We start from the raw sequence: 17,399 nt of genomic DNA on the forward strand, positions 1-17,399 counted from the left end.
GGGAACAGTTTAAGAGTGATGTAGTTGCTACCTCAGGAGGAAGATGTATGTAATATGGATCAGTACACAGTGTGTACACTAAGTAATTCAGCATTTTTCTCTGCTTAGACAAAGGTCTATGTTAAATTTTTCTCAAGCCACATTGACATATAGCCAGAGGGTTGCATACTTATTTATACTGTATTTATACCCAGTTTGTATATTCCTAAGTGCTCTATAGTCTGTTTTCAGGCAGTTTTCAAGTAAATATTTGTTGCTGTTACTTTCAGGTATCCATTTTCTAATTTATTTTTGTTTTCATCATTCCTTTATATTTCCTCTTTATCCTTAACTGTAGTTGATCCCAGTCTTCTAGAGGATATATCAGAACATAGAAAAGGGAGAAATATGACAAAAGAATGTTGATTTTTAGGGTTGATTAAACTCTTGTCCAGGCTACAAATGCTTCATAGGTCGCCAGTTTTAGGACATTACATTTCAACCCCATTATAATCTATATATCTGATTACCAAAAAGATAATTTGTCCTTAGCCATTAACGGAATTTATTTCAGCCACTATTGATAGGGCAATGTGGAACCAGTTGTATAATTTTTGCGTTTGTTTTTTGGATGACCAAGAATATTATAGGTTATGAGTAACTTCTCTTGTAGCTTAATTTGCTGGCTGCTATATATCCAGAGACTAAGATAAATATGGATGAGAAAAGTAATACTTTTGGGGAGGCAAAGATTTGTCTTCACCCTTCTAAAATTGGGCATCTATGTTTAAAAATAATGCATTTTTTTTAGCTTTTGACTTGAATTTTTGGCTGAGTAGATCTTTGTCTGACCTTTCCCAAGGTACCTTCTTTTTACTGCATTCCTTATCAAAACCATTTTATAAAAGAAATTAAACCTAGTGGTTGAGAGGAGGGAGGAAGTAGCCACTCAGGTGAGGTAGAGAATAGCTTAGGTACAGATGACAGATTGTTATCTTAAAACCCTTTTCCCATTTTTCTTAAATCTTCAGTTTCTTCCTTTTAGGAAGCCAAAGTAAAGGGTCCCCTATTACATCATAGAACTGTAGAAACCTAAAATGTGGTCTGAGTTCATCTCCATGTTTCTGCACATGAGCATACTCATTCCAGTTGGAGGAGTCTTTTTTATTTTTAGAATTTAAAAAAGAGAAGTCAGTATACTGCCCTAGAAACTCATGGAATGTTTGTCGGCTTTTGGTACTGGGAAGTTTTTCTGTCATAAGTAAATATATCTGTGTAATGAATATTATGTCTTCCTGAGTCTTATCAATTTGAGGTTACTCAAAAAAACCTTTTTTATTTCATCCCTTTAAAGAAAATATTCATTTATTTCTAACATTTGTTACTTTTCCTGCTTGAATGATTAAATTCTAGTCCAGTTTATCTTTTAGGATATTCTAGGGTTAACAAGTCATTATTCTGAATATTAATTTTCACTGTACAGTAATGCTGATGCAGACCATGATGATTACATCATATATCTGCTAGCCTTGGGAAATCTCCCAGAAATTGTTTCAAAACCCTTAAATTATCTATTTTTTTAAAGTGTTCTCCTCTTTATTATAAAAATAAAATATGAGTGGTAGTAGTTAGCAAAGGGTTTATGTTTTGTTTTTATTTAACTGGGGTTGTCCTATAATTAAGTTATTCTTTATGCTTTAGTTGGAGCATAATTCCTGAACCCCTCCCACCCCCACAAAGAGGTTAAGTATACCTGGTAAGCATCTTCTGTATGAAAGTTCTTCATATTGGTATTCAATCATAGAATGCAGTACAGATTGGTTCCTGCATGAACTATTTAGCTGTGTTTTAATCACAGACTAAGCTCCAAATACTAGCCATATATTGCACAAATGTTTGCTACCATTTGATCGCAAAAGGGATCAGGCAAGAGAATATGTGCACACTGGTATAAATTCCTTACACTTTAAACGGAAGCCTAGTGTATTTTCTCTAAAAGGGAGCTCATTTCTTCATTTGTAAAATGAGGATAAAAATGGTACCCACTTTATAGGGTTTGTGTGTGGAATAAGTGAAATAGTGAATGCAGGGAACCTTTTCTTCTCACCCACTCTTCTGAAACTTCTTGGAATTAATCTACTTCTCACTGATTTTAGAACTCCTGAACTGAATGTTTACACAGTAGATCTGATGTAAAGTACAGGTTACTTTTTCTTTCTACCCATGGTTCTCCCTCCTGGATACTCTTTTGGCATACTTTGGGAGCTCTGAAAAGAAAGATACTCAGGTTGCAACCCTGAAGCTTGTCCCATCTATGAAGCTTCTGATTCAGTAATTATGGTGGAACCTTGGAATCAGCATATTTTAAATTCTGTCAGTGATTCTGATGGGTAGCCAAGGTTGAGATAATGGTTCATATTATGCTTATGTTCATATAGTTACATTTATTAAATGATTTTGTGCCATTAAGTTATTCAGTAAATAAGTGCCCACTATGCAGTAATGAAGTAGGTAAGTACTATATCTGCTTTTATAGAGCTTACATGCTATTGGGGGGTACGTAGGGAAACAAGTTTCAAAAAAATGTGTCACTTGCTATGCTAAGCACTTTACATGTGTGTCTCATTTAATCCTACCAACAGATGGGAACTATTTTCCCTATTTTACAAATGAGGAAACTGAGATTTGGAAAGATTAAGTCACTTGTCTGAAATCACACAGCTAGGAAGTGTTGGAACCTCGTTTGAACCCAGGTTTTTTTACTCTAAAACTAATCCTAACTACTCTTTTCTCCTTTTCTTATAACTTTTACTTACCACATTGCCTGGTTGTTTGATGCTTAATACATTTGCTGGACAGCTAGCATTTATTTCATACTTGTTTAAGCTGATCCTTCTCGCAGATTGTACCAACTAGTCTTCAGTTTTCTTTATTCATTTTTTTCTGCTTATATTTATGATGTATAAATATGGTATATTGGAAAGAAAAATGGCTCGGAGTTTTAAATCCCAGACGTGACCTTTGTAACTGTAAGGCCTTAGTCAAATTATTTAACATTTCTGAGCCTCAGATTCCTCATTTATTAAAATGAAAGTAGTATTATCTTGCAAGTTGTTTTGAGAATTTAATGAATAAACTATATCAGAGAGACTAGTACCATGCAGACCAAATAGCTAAGGTCAGTAATGCTCATTTTCTTTTTCTCCTTTTTGTCTACCAAGTTGCTAGCTAAATCGTTGATAATCTTGTTTTCCCTTTCATTATATAGTTATGGATTTTTTTTGGTTTTGAGTCAACATATTTTAAAGTTTGGTACATCTTTGAACCAAATTGAATCTGTTTTCTAAGTGATTGTGATAATGCAGTCAAATTTAACACATGAATTGTTACCAGGTGAATTTTAACCTTTAATTAGCCTTAATATTTTGCTAAGAATGAGAGGAAGGAGATATTCAAAGAGAATTATATGAACTAATCTCGACTCTTTAAGAAATGTCATCAAAACTATCTTTTCTCCACTTACTAAAGAGAACGTCACATAGAGCAGAATCAGAAACCTTTGTAAAGGCAACATAGGAAATCTTCCTTTTTACCATTAAGTTCTGTTATGTACCAGTCAGTTATGCCACTATTTCATTGAAAGATTAAATTATTTGCCAAGGTTTGTTGAAATCACTTATGTCCCTCTGTGAGTACCGTCACTAAATAGGACTACTTGATGTAAATGGCCCTTTGCCTGGAGACCCGCTCCCCTAGGTTTTCTTGAGCATGATTGCTATTTAACAGCTCTGATTACTGCCTGATAATGCTTTTCTTTTTTTCTCCTTAGGTCAGTAAAATTGTGTCAAATGTTCCTCAGCTGGAGTTTCTAAACCTGAGTTCCAACCCTCTGAATTTGTCGGTTTTAGAAAGAACATGTGCTGGGTCCTTCTCTGGGGTTCGCAAACTTGTCCTCAACAACAGCAAAGCTTCTTGGGAGACAGTCCACACGATACTACAGGAGTTACCAGAGTAAGCCCAGAGAGCATGAGGGCGAGGGAGTTACGTTGCTATCTGTGTTAGTACATAGGATTACTGCTGATCTCCCACCCAAGAAATACTAGAACTGCAGATTGAGTGGAGAAAGAGGTTAGAAAAACGAAGTTATTGGAATGAGAATGTGAGGGTAATCTAGTAGCATTTCCAGTGGAATACATGTTCAGTGTTGAGTAGCACCAAGACATGGGATATGTCATCTCTGGGCTAGAAAATACCCCTGAGAAGCGTTTATCACTCTAAATCAACTCAGCCTTACTCTATTTTAATCTTCTGATATGAGAATTGAGCCTCAGCCCTTTTCTTTGGGAGGAAAAGTCATAGTATCACTAAAATGTGTTAACATTCAGATGATTAAGTCCCTAGCTGATCTGATGGGAAAATTGACCTAGTATTATTTTCAATAATTTAAGAAAGAAATTTTATTTCTGTCAATTAAAACATGCTTTATTATGTTTCGCTTGTCCCTATCTTTGTATTTACATGTAAGTGTGCAAAGGAAATTTAAAGAGGCTGTAGTTTCTTTGACTGTCTAAATATGGAAATTCTCAAAGCCCTTTAGAATCTTGTCCGTCTTAATTTCACACTCTTCATCTTATTCCATCTTAATTTCACACTCTTACTCTAATGAGGTTGGTTTCCTCACTGCACCCAACACCCAGCATGGCATAGAATGAGCTTTCAAGTGCTAGTTTCACTACTAACCATATGACCTTTGATAAGCTACTTAACTTCTTTGAGCTCAGTTTCCTTGTCTGTAAAATGGGCATAATTGCATTTACCTGCAGAAGTAGGACTAAAATCTATAATACACCTGGCATAGGGTCTGACACAGGGTAGGGATTCAATAAATGATAGTTATTATTTCTACTTCTAAACATTTGTTCATGTTGTTTCTGGAATTTTCTTCTATCTCCTCTCAACTTATGGAAGTCCTCCCCTCCTTCAAGGCCATGCATTCTTCCTGGTTATTCTAACTATAATTTTAATTTCATTCTTATGTGAATGACTATTATACTTACAGTTAGTACTGCTTAATTTAGTACTTAATTATTTAAGCACAAAAGTAATTTCGCACTACCTTATATCATTCTTTGCTATTTCAGTGTGTACTTTAGGTTTTGTCTTCCCAGCTATATTTTGAACTTCAGGAAGACGTCTTGGTATTTTCTCCACAATTCCTAGCAGAGTCTCACATATAGTAGGCATTTATTTATTTATTGAATGAATGAAAATAGGTGTAAAGTAGAAACTAAACTGCTTTAAACAATGAAATATTTCCTTTTTTCTCTGCAGTTTGGAGGAGCTCTTCCTGTGCCTTAATGACTATGAAACAGTGTCTTGTCCTTCTATTTGCTGTCATTCTCTTAAGCTACTACATATAACAGACAATAACCTCCAAGACTGGACTGAAATACGAAAGTTAGGAGTTATGTTTCCTTCACTGGATACCCTCGTCCTGGCCAACAATCATTTGAATGCTATTGAGGAGCCTGATGATTCATTGGCCAGGTTGTTTCCTAATCTTCGATCCATCAGCCTCCACAAGTCAGGTGAGGTTCAGGCTTGTTCTTATTCTACATGCAAATTAACCTGAGCATATGCATGAAATACAATGAAAGTATATTTCTTTCAGTCACAGTTTTACCTTTTTTAGAGTGAATTTTCTATATGACCTGCAGCTGCCTATGATTGGCTAAATTTAAGACATTCATTTTCATAAATGATCTGATAAATATTAAGTGGCATAGCATTACATTGACAATTTATATTTTATACATTAAAGGGGTCATGCTATGAGAAAAGTGAAATGAAATTGATGCACTGGATATTAAAAGACACAGTAAAAATAGTACAAAGAATTACAAAATAGACCATTTTATCGGGACTTAGTTTAAGAAATCCCAACCTGCTGTCTTTTCAAATGCTGACTTTTTTAGTATCTGCCAGTTTATTGCCATTTGATCCTGTGTATCACAGGAATGAATATATTTAGCTTATTTCTTTTTTTATTGATAAATTTTATTTTTTAGAACAGTTTAAGGTTTACATTAAAATTCAACAGAGAGTACAGAGAGTTTTCATATACCCCTTGTTCCCGCATATATACAACTTCCCCCACTATCAGTGTCCTATAGCAAAATGATACATTTGTACCATTTCAGTCAGTGAACCTATGTTGACTTATTGTTATCACTCAAGTGCATAATTTACCTTAGGGTTCACTATTGGTGTTGTAAATTCTACGGATTTTCACAAATGTGTAGTGACATGTATCCACCATTGTAGTAACATTCAGAATAGTTTCTCTGCCCTAAAAATCCTCTGTGTTCCACCTATTTACCCCCGCAATCCCGGCAACCACTCATCTTTTTACTATCTGCATAGTTTTGCCTTTTCCAGAATGTCATCTAGTTGGAATCATACAGTATGTAGCCTTCTCAGATTAGCTTCTTTCACTTAGGAATATGCCTTTAAGTCCTCCATGCCTTTTCATGGCTTGATAGCTCATTTCTTTTTAGTGCTGAATACTATTCCATTTTCAGGATATACTATAGTTTATTTTATCTACTCACCTACTTACTGAAGGACATCTTGGTTGCTTCCAAGTTTGGGCAGTTATGAATAAAGCTCCTGTAAACATCTGTATGCAAGTTTTTGTGTGGACATGAGTTTTCAGTTCATTTAGGTAAATACTAAGGAGCATGACTGCTGGATCATATGGTAAGATTATGATTAGTTTTATAAGAAACTGCCAAACTGTCTTCCAAAGTGGCTGTATCATTTTGCATTCCCACCAGCAGTTCAAGAGTTCCTCTTGCTCTACATCCTTACCAGAGTTTGATGTTCTCAGTGTTTTGGATTTTGACTATTCTAATAGGTATATTGGGGTATCTTGTTTTAATCTGCAATTCTCTAATGATGTATGATATTGAACATCTTTTCATATGCTTGTTTGCTATCAGTATGTCTTCTTTGGTGAGGTGTCTGTTCAGGTCTGTGGCCCATTTTGTAGCCAGATTGTTTTTTATTCCTTATTGTTAAGTTTTAAGGGTTCTTAGTATATTTTGAATAACAGTTCTTTATGAGATATGTCTTCTGCAAATACATTCTCCCAGTCTGTGACTTTTTTTCTCATTCTCTTGATGTCGTCTTTTAGCTTATTTCTGAAAACACCTACATAATTAGAAATAACTCTAACCTACAACTGAAAAAACATAAACTTAGTTTAATTTACCATAGAGGTTTTAAAAGTGGGAAATACGTTTTAAAATCCAGTGTTTTGCATAAGGAAGCTGTTTATTTCACCTTGACACCCCTTGAGCTAACTATTCTTCCTCCTTGATGGAAATGCCATTCTAAGGGATGAGGATAGTTGTGACTTAGGGTAGTTATACACCGGAGACCTCATAAATCGCTCCTCTGTCTTTACCCTTGCTGAAGGTTGATAAAAATAGGAAGGGACTATGTTGTTCTATGAAATAGACTTGATGCATTGTAAAATTGACCAGCTTCATTATTACAGAAAAATTTTTCCTATGTAGAAGACCTACCTGACTTAGAAGTCAAGTATTGACTTGGAGAATACATTTTCTCATAGCCATAAGAAGAGTTTCATTTTAGGACTAAAAATCTTAATTTGTTACATATTCTCCTTACTCAAAGGTTCAGGTTTTTTGGTTTTTGTTTGTTTTAAGTTTTAGATCTGTCTTTCCTGTCACCAAATTGATAATACAGTCACCCCTCCATACTCATGGGCTCTTCATCCATGCATTCAGCCAACTGCAGATTGAAAATACATGGGGAAGAAGGGTAGTTGTGTCTGCACTGAACATGCAGACTTTTTTCTTGTCATTATTCCCTAAACAATACAGTATCACAATTATTTACATTGTATTAGCTATTAAAAGTAACCTAGAGATAAAGTATACAGGAGGGATTGTGTAAGTTACATGCAAATGCTATACTACGTTATATAAGGGACTTGATCATCTGTGGATTTTGGTATCTGTAGGAGGTCCTGGAACCAGTTCCCCATGGATACGAGGGACAGCTGTATTTAGTTTCTGGTACTGTTGACCTTGCCTCATTTTAGAATTTTTCAGGTAAAAGTTTGAGTATGTTAGTATCAACTCTGATCAATAGTTTTATTCCATGAGTCTATATTTGAGTGAAATGAGTTGGTCACATAGCTTTCTTTAAATTACATAATCATGGCATACATCCTGCTTATTGGTGAAACTACCAGTGACCCCTCTTTATAAGTCATTTTGGTAGGTAGAAAATGAGTAGATGAGAGGATGTTAGACAATAACACTCCCTTTCTTAACCCCTGGATCACACAGGTAGGAGAGGCTATGGGGAAGTTTTTGTGGTTTTAACCATGTTCTACTCTTGCCTTAGATAAAGAAAACTTTCAGACTGTTTAGTTTATGATCATTTTAACATTTCAGAAGTTATTAATTGAGCTAATATTTTTGCTATGTTTCTCTTATTTGTGTGTATCTCTGGATTTACTTAAACAATATATTCTCAAATTAGGTTTGCAGTCCTGGGAAGACATTGATAAACTAAATTCATTTCCCAAACTGGAAGAAGTGAGATTGTTAGGAATTCCTCTTCTGCAGCCATATACCACCGAGGAGCGAAGGAAATTGGTAATAGCCAGGTCTGTTGTCCTGATTGTTTTGCTTTATTTATGTGAGGGCTTATTGTTTCATTAAAGGAATAATGCACTGTTTAGTGGGAGTGCACTATGAATTTATTCATCCTTTGAGCAGACTGTGCTTGAAGGAGCTGCCTCTGTAGCTCCAAATCCTGGATGAAAAGGAATGCGAGCAATATGATGAGGAAAACATGAGATGTAATTGGGCTGCTGAAAAATTTTTCTACAAATCTGTTTTTATGCTTTTCAATACTTAGAATATTTGAAGTCCTGTTTTGGGTCACAAAGTAAAAGTACGTACAGTAGGGAATAATTTCTCTTCTTATTTTCTCTGTTAACATGTTGATCATTTAGATTGTAAATTCCTGAAACTTGGGCTGTTTCATTAGTGGAAAACTTAAGAGGGTGGCATCTGCATTTTCTTCTTGAATGTAGATTGATTTAAATATGACCACAATTATTATCTTCTGTCTGACTCCCCTTGCCTTTTGTGTCTCAGCCTCTGCCTCCACATACTTGGGAATTTCCTATGAGTATTTATTTTTGTATGAACCTTTAGCAGAAATAAGATTCGGGCTAAAATGCAAGGGCCATAGAGCTTTGCTTTTTTTCTCTTTGTATACTATACGTAGTAGTTTTGAAAGGGGAACTATAGGCTTTAAGGTTCTCTAAAGAAGAGTGGTTCTTTAAACAGGTTGTTGATCTTTGTGACAAGCTAATGCTTAGCAGATCCTTACAGCTTTGCAGTTGTTAACGTACACATTAATATCTTTCTGAAGAAATAAATGTGAGCATACTTTTCTTTGAAGAAGAATATGTCTTGCAGTAGGTCTTGTGCTTTATTTTCTTTACACAATTCTTTTGCAAATATAATAAGTTAATTCTTGAATTATATAACCCAGTTTTACTGACTACTCTCTAGACTGGGCTGTTTAATATGGTAGCCATTAGCTATGTGTGGCTATGAGTACTTGAAATATGTCTTGTCTGAATTGAAATGTGCTGTAAGGGTAAAATAAATACTGGATTTCAAATATTTTATATGACTAAAAATGTAAATTAGCTCATTTAAAAATATTGATTACATGTTGAAATGATTATATATTCTGGATACATTGGGTTAAGTGAAATATATTATTAAAATTAATTTCATGTGTTTAATTTTTATTTTTTAAAAATGCAGCCATTAAAGAATTTAAAATTACATATGTGGCTTCATTATATTAATGTAATTTGGACAGTGCTGCCTAGAATCTTGTTGTGAAAGGGGAGGTATGATTATGAAAGTTCAGTGTCACATGAAAGTGAAACTCAATTTTTTTGTCCTTTCAGTTTAGACCACTTTAGTTCATGTCAGTAGTTGTATACAAATGGAACTATATCAAATGTGTTCTTTCAAGAAAATAAAACTGGGCCACAAGCCAATTAGTTTCTTTCTAAAGCTAAATATATTAGTATCTTAAAAAATGTCTTTATTTTGGTTTTAACTTATAGATTGCCATCAGTTTCCAAACTTAATGGCAGCGTTGTTACTGATGGTGAACGAGAAGATTCTGAGAGATTTTTTATTCGTTACTATGTGGGTGTTCCACAGGAAGAAGTGCCATTCAGGTAAAAAATTCCCCATTGGCCAAACACTTTAGAGGGTGGTGATGCCAGTTAAGAACTCTTGTGTTAGAGCAAAATCTAATCATTTGTTATTGGACCCTTCTTAGAGAACTTTGTTAATACGTTAAAAAAAAGGAAGAAACACAAGAGCAAACCTATTTTATCTCATTTTCCACAGTATATTTCTTTCAGCTTTGCACATGTATTAACACATGTATTAAGAATGATTGGGTAAGTATTTGACAATTCCAGTAGTTCCTGCTGCATACTCCACATCATTGATTCCTTTTTGATCTTTTTCTTTGGGGTACATTTTTACCTATCTCCCAAATTAGTCTGTTCATTCATGTTGGATCTACTTTTAGGATATACTAAGTTCTCCGGTTAGGAAGATTTGGCAAATGTGCAGTAAGTTCACAAAATATGAATGTGAGAAAAGGACTGGAAAATAGACTCTGAGGAAATATTAAAGGAATTAGGATGGTGAATATAAAGAGAAATGCTGAGGGCTAAATTAGTAATTATCTTTAAGTATATGAAGAGTTAATAAATATTGTCTAGTGAGGAACTAACTTTAATTCTGTAAATGTAAAAGGAAATGTAGCAGGTATGATATAGGCAAACATACAAGAAAAAAAAATACCCCCCAAAACAGGTTTCTGGGTGTTGGTAACTAGAATCGGTTATTGGAAAAGTTATGTGCTTTTCTTCCTTAATGACTTTAAGGATAATATGAATACCCATTTGACTGGAGGAGTTTTAGACAAACAGTCTGAATGTGAGTCATATTAGTTGTTCTTTTGGTTACAGAATGCCTGTGGCTTTAATTGATTCTGTGGTTCTAATTCATTCTTATTGAATGTGTCTATTTTTCCCCCAAAGTTCTCTATTGTTTGTAGATTTTAAGGGGGTTAACATTCTTTAAGTCTCAATCAGTGTCATATAACAACACTTTGTGGTATTATTAGTAGTGTTTTAAAGCCTAAGCATTTAAGAATATCAGACAAATTAAGTGAGATTTTTAAGATAACTTTTAAAAACTATCTGAGAACAACTAGGTAGGGGAAAATAGATACTACTTTATCATTTAACACAACCTAGGTATATTAGGTTAAACCAGATGAAATTTTTTTTAGGTAAAAAATGCTATGGTATCTATGGTTTCATTTGGTTTAATCTAACATATTAATGGATTTGTTAGATTAATAAATATTATAGCTTTGAGCATAAGTCTGTCATCAGAGTTTATTTAACTTCCAGTCTACTACAAAAGGTTTTTTGTATATAGACAGACACACACATACACATATATATATATACATGTACATACATACATACATACAGACGTCCATACAGTCATCCGTTGCTTAATGACAGGGACATGTTCTGAGAAATTTATCGTTAGGTGATTTTATGTTGCAAACATCATAGAATATACTTACACAAACCTAGGTGGTATAGCCTACTACACACCTAGGCTACATGGTACAGCCTATTACTCCTAGGCTATAAACCTGTACAGCATGTGACTATAATGAATATTGTAACACAATGGTAAGTATTTGTGTATCTAAAGACATCTAAATATAGAACAGGTACAGTGACGATATGGTATAAAAGATAAAAACTGCTATACCTGTCTAGGGTACTTACCACGAAAATCTTGCAGGACTGGAGTTTGCTGTGGAAGAGTCAGTGAGTGAGTGGTGAGTGAATGTGGAGGCCTAGGACGTTACTGTACGCTACTATAGACTTTATCAACACTGTACACTTAGGCTATACTACATTTATACAATTTTTTTTCTTTCTTTAATAGTAAATCAACCTTAGCTTAGTTTAACTTTTTTACTTTATAAGCTTTCTAATTTTTTAAAACGTTTTGACTCTTTTGTAATAACATTTAGTTTAAAGTGCAAACACATTGTACAGCTGTACAAAAGCATTTTGTTTATATCTTTATAAGCGTTTTTATTTTAAAAATTTTATTTTTCTACTTTTTAAACTTTTTTTTTAATTGAAAATGAAGCCACAGACACACACAAAACACTATCCTGATCCTGATGGTCAGGATCAATATCACTATCTTCCACCTTCACATCTGTTCTCACTAGAAGGTCATCGGGGCAGTGACATATATGGAGTCTTTATCGCCTATGGTAGTAGGGCCTTCCTCTGGAATACCTCCTGAAAGACCTGCCTGAGGCTGTTTTACAGTTAATTTCTTTTTTTTTTATAAGTAGGAGTCCTGAAATAATGATAAATAGTATAATAAATCCATAAGCCAGCAACATGGTCATTGATTATCAAGTATTATGTACTGTATATAATTTTATGTGCTGTACATTTATACAGCAATGTAGTAAATTTGTTTGTACCAGCATCACTCAAGTGCTTGAGTTATATGTTGCATTATGATGCTAAGATGTCACAGCTGCATTGTAATCTTATGGGACCACTGTTGTATCTGTGGTCCATTGTTGACCAAAATGTCTTCATGTGGCACCGAACTGTACAGTGAATTGTTTTCTGTCCCTGATGGTATAATTATCCTAAGTGCATTTATACTTCTGTACTAGTTGGTGTTCCTGAATGCGAGTCATGGAAACCAGCTTTGATTAACATTAGTCAGGAAAGGAATTTATTGAAAGATTACTGGGAAATGAAAATAATTGTTAGGTAGGATGGAGAACCAGCTTTAGACAGGAACCAAGGGAGTCAAGGATAGATACAGTTTGAACTCTTGTTGTGCTTCATATATTGCTGCTGGCACTGTCATCTCCAGACACCACATGCTGGACTTCACCACTGGACACTTGCAGCTGCATCATTGGGCTTTTTATTCCCTCGAGTGCTGAAAATAATCTCTCACTGTCCTTTTTTTTCTCCATTTAAAAAATATTTACTAAGTACTTACCATGTGACTAGCAGTGTTGTAGGTGCAGTTAATAGAAGTGAACAAAGTTTCTACCTTCATGGAGCTCATATTCTAATGGGATTTCTCACTCGCCTTTACTTCATTCCCCAGGAATCAAAAATCTGCATGGGACCAACTGGCTATGTTTAGGACACGTATTCACACCCCATCTCAAGATATAGGGAGGTGGATTATCTGCTCCATTTTAGCTTCTGCAGGTGGGGTAAAATCTTGTTTCCTCTGATCTTGGGACTTTCCCTCAAATAGGAACAATTCAGAAAAAAAAATAGTATGTATTACTGTCTTCTACTAGGACTCTTCAATATCTACGCATACATTTTCCCATAGTTATATTTTTAAAAATTATTCTTATCTGCCCTAATGCATTCCTTGCACAAATGAAAATACATTTCTCTCTCCTTAAATGACATAACCTAAATCTTATGAATTGCTGCATCTAGTTCCCAGTCTTGGATCTTTGGGTGGTATTCATTTCTCCTTTATTTCCATATCTTTAAATCTGTTGATTCAGTTGTAAACTTAACTACCCTGGTATATACTGTTTACAGAATAATGGGAAAAATAGAGAAGAAAGAAAAGGAAAGTTAAAGTTCACAAACAATTACATGAAACAGGAAAGAACAAAATATAAATATGGACTGATGCTCTCATTTTTCTACACTGGGGCTACAATTGGTATTTACGACTTCCCTCTTCCATTATTTGCCTTTTTTTCTTCTCTTGGAACTAACTTTGCGGGCACATAACTTTGTTGGACAGTGTTCTGTACCTGTTTGTTGGGGGAGAGGGGTGGATCTCAATCTTTTCTGGTAGAATCTACACTTTTGGTAGTTTTACTTGTGTTTGGTTTTAGTAGTCTTAGATTACTTTTTACCACTAGGCCTGGTAATACCAGGAGATACCACCAGGGTTCCATCCATACTTGTATATTACCCCTCTTGTATTTCTCCTTGACTTAGCCGACAAGCTCATTTTTAAGTGGGGCTTGTGGGTAGGGGATGATTTTTCCTAGTAATTTGTAGAACTTAAATTCAGTACTTGGAAGTCTCAGCTTCCAGTTGGAATAATTGTTGTAGCACTAGTGCAGGCATGCCTCTCAGATTCTAAAGCCGCTAAACCTAGGAATATGAAATAAGAGTTTTGCAAGTTAGTCACTAGATGTAACCATGAGCTGTATTGTGTTTTTCACGTTTACCCTTGAGTTTGCAGACCTGTCTACTCTTACAAAGGATAACTGGTATCACTTTTGTTCTTCAAGACCCATACTTAATGAAGAGTTGAATGGGAATATGATAAGTAGTCATCATCCAGTTTTTAGTGGTGGCAGTGTCTTTCTGTTTCCTTTTAGGGAAGTGGTGATGCTTTTGCTTTAGTGTTTTTGTTGAAACAGATTCACAGACCATCTATTTATTCTAATCCTAAAGATTCCAAGACCAATTAGCTATTGGAAAAGGTTCCTGCATTCAGACTATTTGACTTACTGTTCTGGCCTTGCTGTTTATGGAATTATGCCTACTTTCCTGTGCACTAGTGGTTCAGTGCCGCTGCTCGGTCTCTCCCAACCTGATTTCAGTGTCTCCTGTCTGCACCCCGGACCTATGAAGTGTTTTCACATATATGGCTGCTCTACTTCCTAATATATTGTCAAGGTCTTGGAGTAGGAAATGTCTTCTGGGTCCTTTTAGGATTTGTAATGGAGAACAGTTAGAAGTACATGAGTGACACAATAATAATTATAATCTCCATTATCATACTTATTTTCTTTTTAATTTTTTTTTTCTTTTGAGGCAGAGTCTCACTCTGTTGCCCAGGCTAGAGTGCAGTGGTGCAATGTCGGCTCACTGCAAGCTCCGCCTCCCGGGTTCACGCCATTCTCCTGCTCAGCCTCCCGAGTAGCTGGGACTACAGGCACCCGCCCCCACGCCCGGCTAATTTTTTTGTATTTTTAGTGGAGACGGGGTTTCACCATGTTAGCCAGGATGGTCTCGATCTCCTGACCTTGTGATCCGCCTGCCTCGGCCTCCCAAAGTGCTGGGATTACAGGTGTGAGCCACTGTGCCCGGCCCATACTTATTTTCTATATGTTTTTCCATATGAATAACTAAAGCCTTGCAATCATTTTGGTGTTTTTGTAATTAACCCTACTGAGCATGCTGTTATCTGAGCTAGTAGAGCTGAGCGAATGAGAATAAGTTTATTCTTGGAAGAAAATTCTCTCAGGCAGGGGGATTTTACTGCCTCTGCAAGCAAGAAAAGATCAGTTTCATTCGACAGGGGAGGAAGAGGAGGGGCTACCCAGTTAGCAAGGGGGGATTAGAGATTTAGGATACTCTTACTCATCTCAGAATCCTCTTGTATACCTCCATTCCAATTCTCCTTCTTTTTGTTTTCTAATCAATTCTGCAACATATATGTAATAGTCTCAATATGTATGCAAATTTAAGTGACTTGTAATTCAGCAACCTAGAGCATCAAACCCTGTGCATTTGTTTTTCTGGTTACATCAGCTCTAGTTTTGTAAGAGAAAAAAGATCATTTTCTTAACAGTACCTGCATTTCAGTCTGTGCCTAAAGCTTAGTTTATGGGGATTTGACCTTAACATTTTCTTTATTTAAGCTATCTTGTATCCTTAGAATAGCAGATGCTCTACCTCATAGTTTTGAATTCTTCATGCCCCGCATATTGTTCTATTCTCAACAGCACTCTCTAAATCACCGGCACAGCACAGCACTCTCTAGAACAGTCCATGTGACCACAGGTGATAATTATTTCATTACTCCATGTCGAGGGCTTACAGAATCCCTTCAACACTAATATGATATTTACTGGCCTCTTTTAGGCCAGAAACCAATCCTAAATTACGCTTACCTACCTGAGGAACTATTGCCTGTAATCCACTCCTTGGTACCAGTTTCTTAGTGCAAACAACAGAAATCAATTCTGGCCAACCAAAGTAGAAGAGGAATTTAGTAAAAGAATAATGAATACTGTGTGGCTTACATAATAGAAAAGATTAGAAATTTAAGTTTGAGCAGGATTGATGGGAAGCAGGGTACAGCCAAGATTTCTGTATCTCACTATACAAACAATATGCTTCTGACACTGGTCATTTTACAGTCATTAGTAAGCTGCTGGACTTCATTGCCCTCAGACACTTAAAGCCATGCTTTGACTTCTTTGCTCTTCCATATCTTGTGAATAATCTCTGTTAGACCTTGCGTCCTTGCATTACTCCTTAAGATTTAAAATCCCAGTTATAGTTAGACAGGCTTATATCAGCTTCCCATGTTCTAGCTTCCAAGGAATGGAGAAAGAGAGTATCTACTCCTCTTCAGTTTGTATAGTAGGAAGTGATTCCTGCATCTTACCTATCTTTGGTTTTCTACCAATCAGTAGGGCATTCAGATGCTGGACAGCCAAAGTTGGCATATATCTACTGTAGTACCTGTTCCTTAGTAGTTGTTGATACAAGTCCCCTGTGGAATTACCCATTTACTCAGCAAATGTCTTTTGAGCCCTTGCAGTATGCCAGGAACTGTTAGGCTTTTAAAAAGGAACTATAATAGTATTCATGCTGATGGCCAGAGTGAGTGGCGAATAACAGCAGAGGGGTTGCATTAAAATGTATTTGTTATGAAGTATGTATTTGTTATGAAATAGCGATATATAAACAGAGTATTAGTATTATACTTATCTCTTTCTCTTCCAAATTATATCCATAATCTCTCCCTAAAATGTCAATGGATAGCACATAGTACTGTGTATAGTTAGTAAAAGGTGGAATTTGACCCTCTGCATCATTCAGTGTCTCATATAAAATTGAGCTTTAGTTTCCAGGTAGGATGGAGGTATCCATTTATTTGGAGAAAAACATTCCTTTTCATTTAATGAAATTTTTTAAAAAATCAGTGTTCAGCTCAATTTTCCTGTAAATTCTAACTTCCACTACAGCCTTCTAGCTCGGTTCCCTGAGCTTTTCTTCCTCCTTTCATTTTCCTCTCGTGTCAGTTAAACATGAAATAGCTCTAATTAACTTTAACATAAAGTAAGAAAAGTTACCCAAAATGTCTTTGAGGTTATGAATAAAGAGCCGACATGATCAGCCGAATGTCCTTTATGGTAGCAAAGTTATTTTGTGTGTCAGCTGGATTATTCACACACATCTGTTTCTATGT

At 35.4% G+C, this 17,399-nt stretch overlaps 1 protein-coding gene across 5 annotated transcripts in view; it reads left to right on the forward strand.

Annotated features, from left to right (window-relative positions):
• LOC129007780 (tubulin-specific chaperone cofactor E-like protein) overlaps positions 1-17,399 on the forward strand; it is a 166,990-nt gene that overhangs the window by 25,576 nt on the left and 124,015 nt on the right. For all 5 annotated transcript variants that reach the window (XM_054439045.2, XM_054439046.2, XM_054439044.2 and 2 more), the window contains 4 exons: positions 3,809-3,990; positions 5,311-5,567; positions 8,557-8,683; positions 10,175-10,291. In XM_054439045.2, coding sequence (XP_054295020.1) covers positions 3,809-3,990; positions 5,311-5,567; positions 8,557-8,683; positions 10,175-10,291 — 683 coding nt within the window. The remainder of the gene's footprint in view (positions 1-3,808; positions 3,991-5,310; positions 5,568-8,556; positions 8,684-10,174; positions 10,292-17,399) is intronic.

Source organism: Pongo pygmaeus, chromosome 9 (genome assembly GCF_028885625.2).
Source record: "Pongo pygmaeus isolate AG05252 chromosome 9, NHGRI_mPonPyg2-v2.0_pri, whole genome shotgun sequence".
In the NCBI taxonomy this organism is placed as follows: Eukaryota; Metazoa; Chordata; class Mammalia; order Primates; family Hominidae; genus Pongo; species Pongo pygmaeus.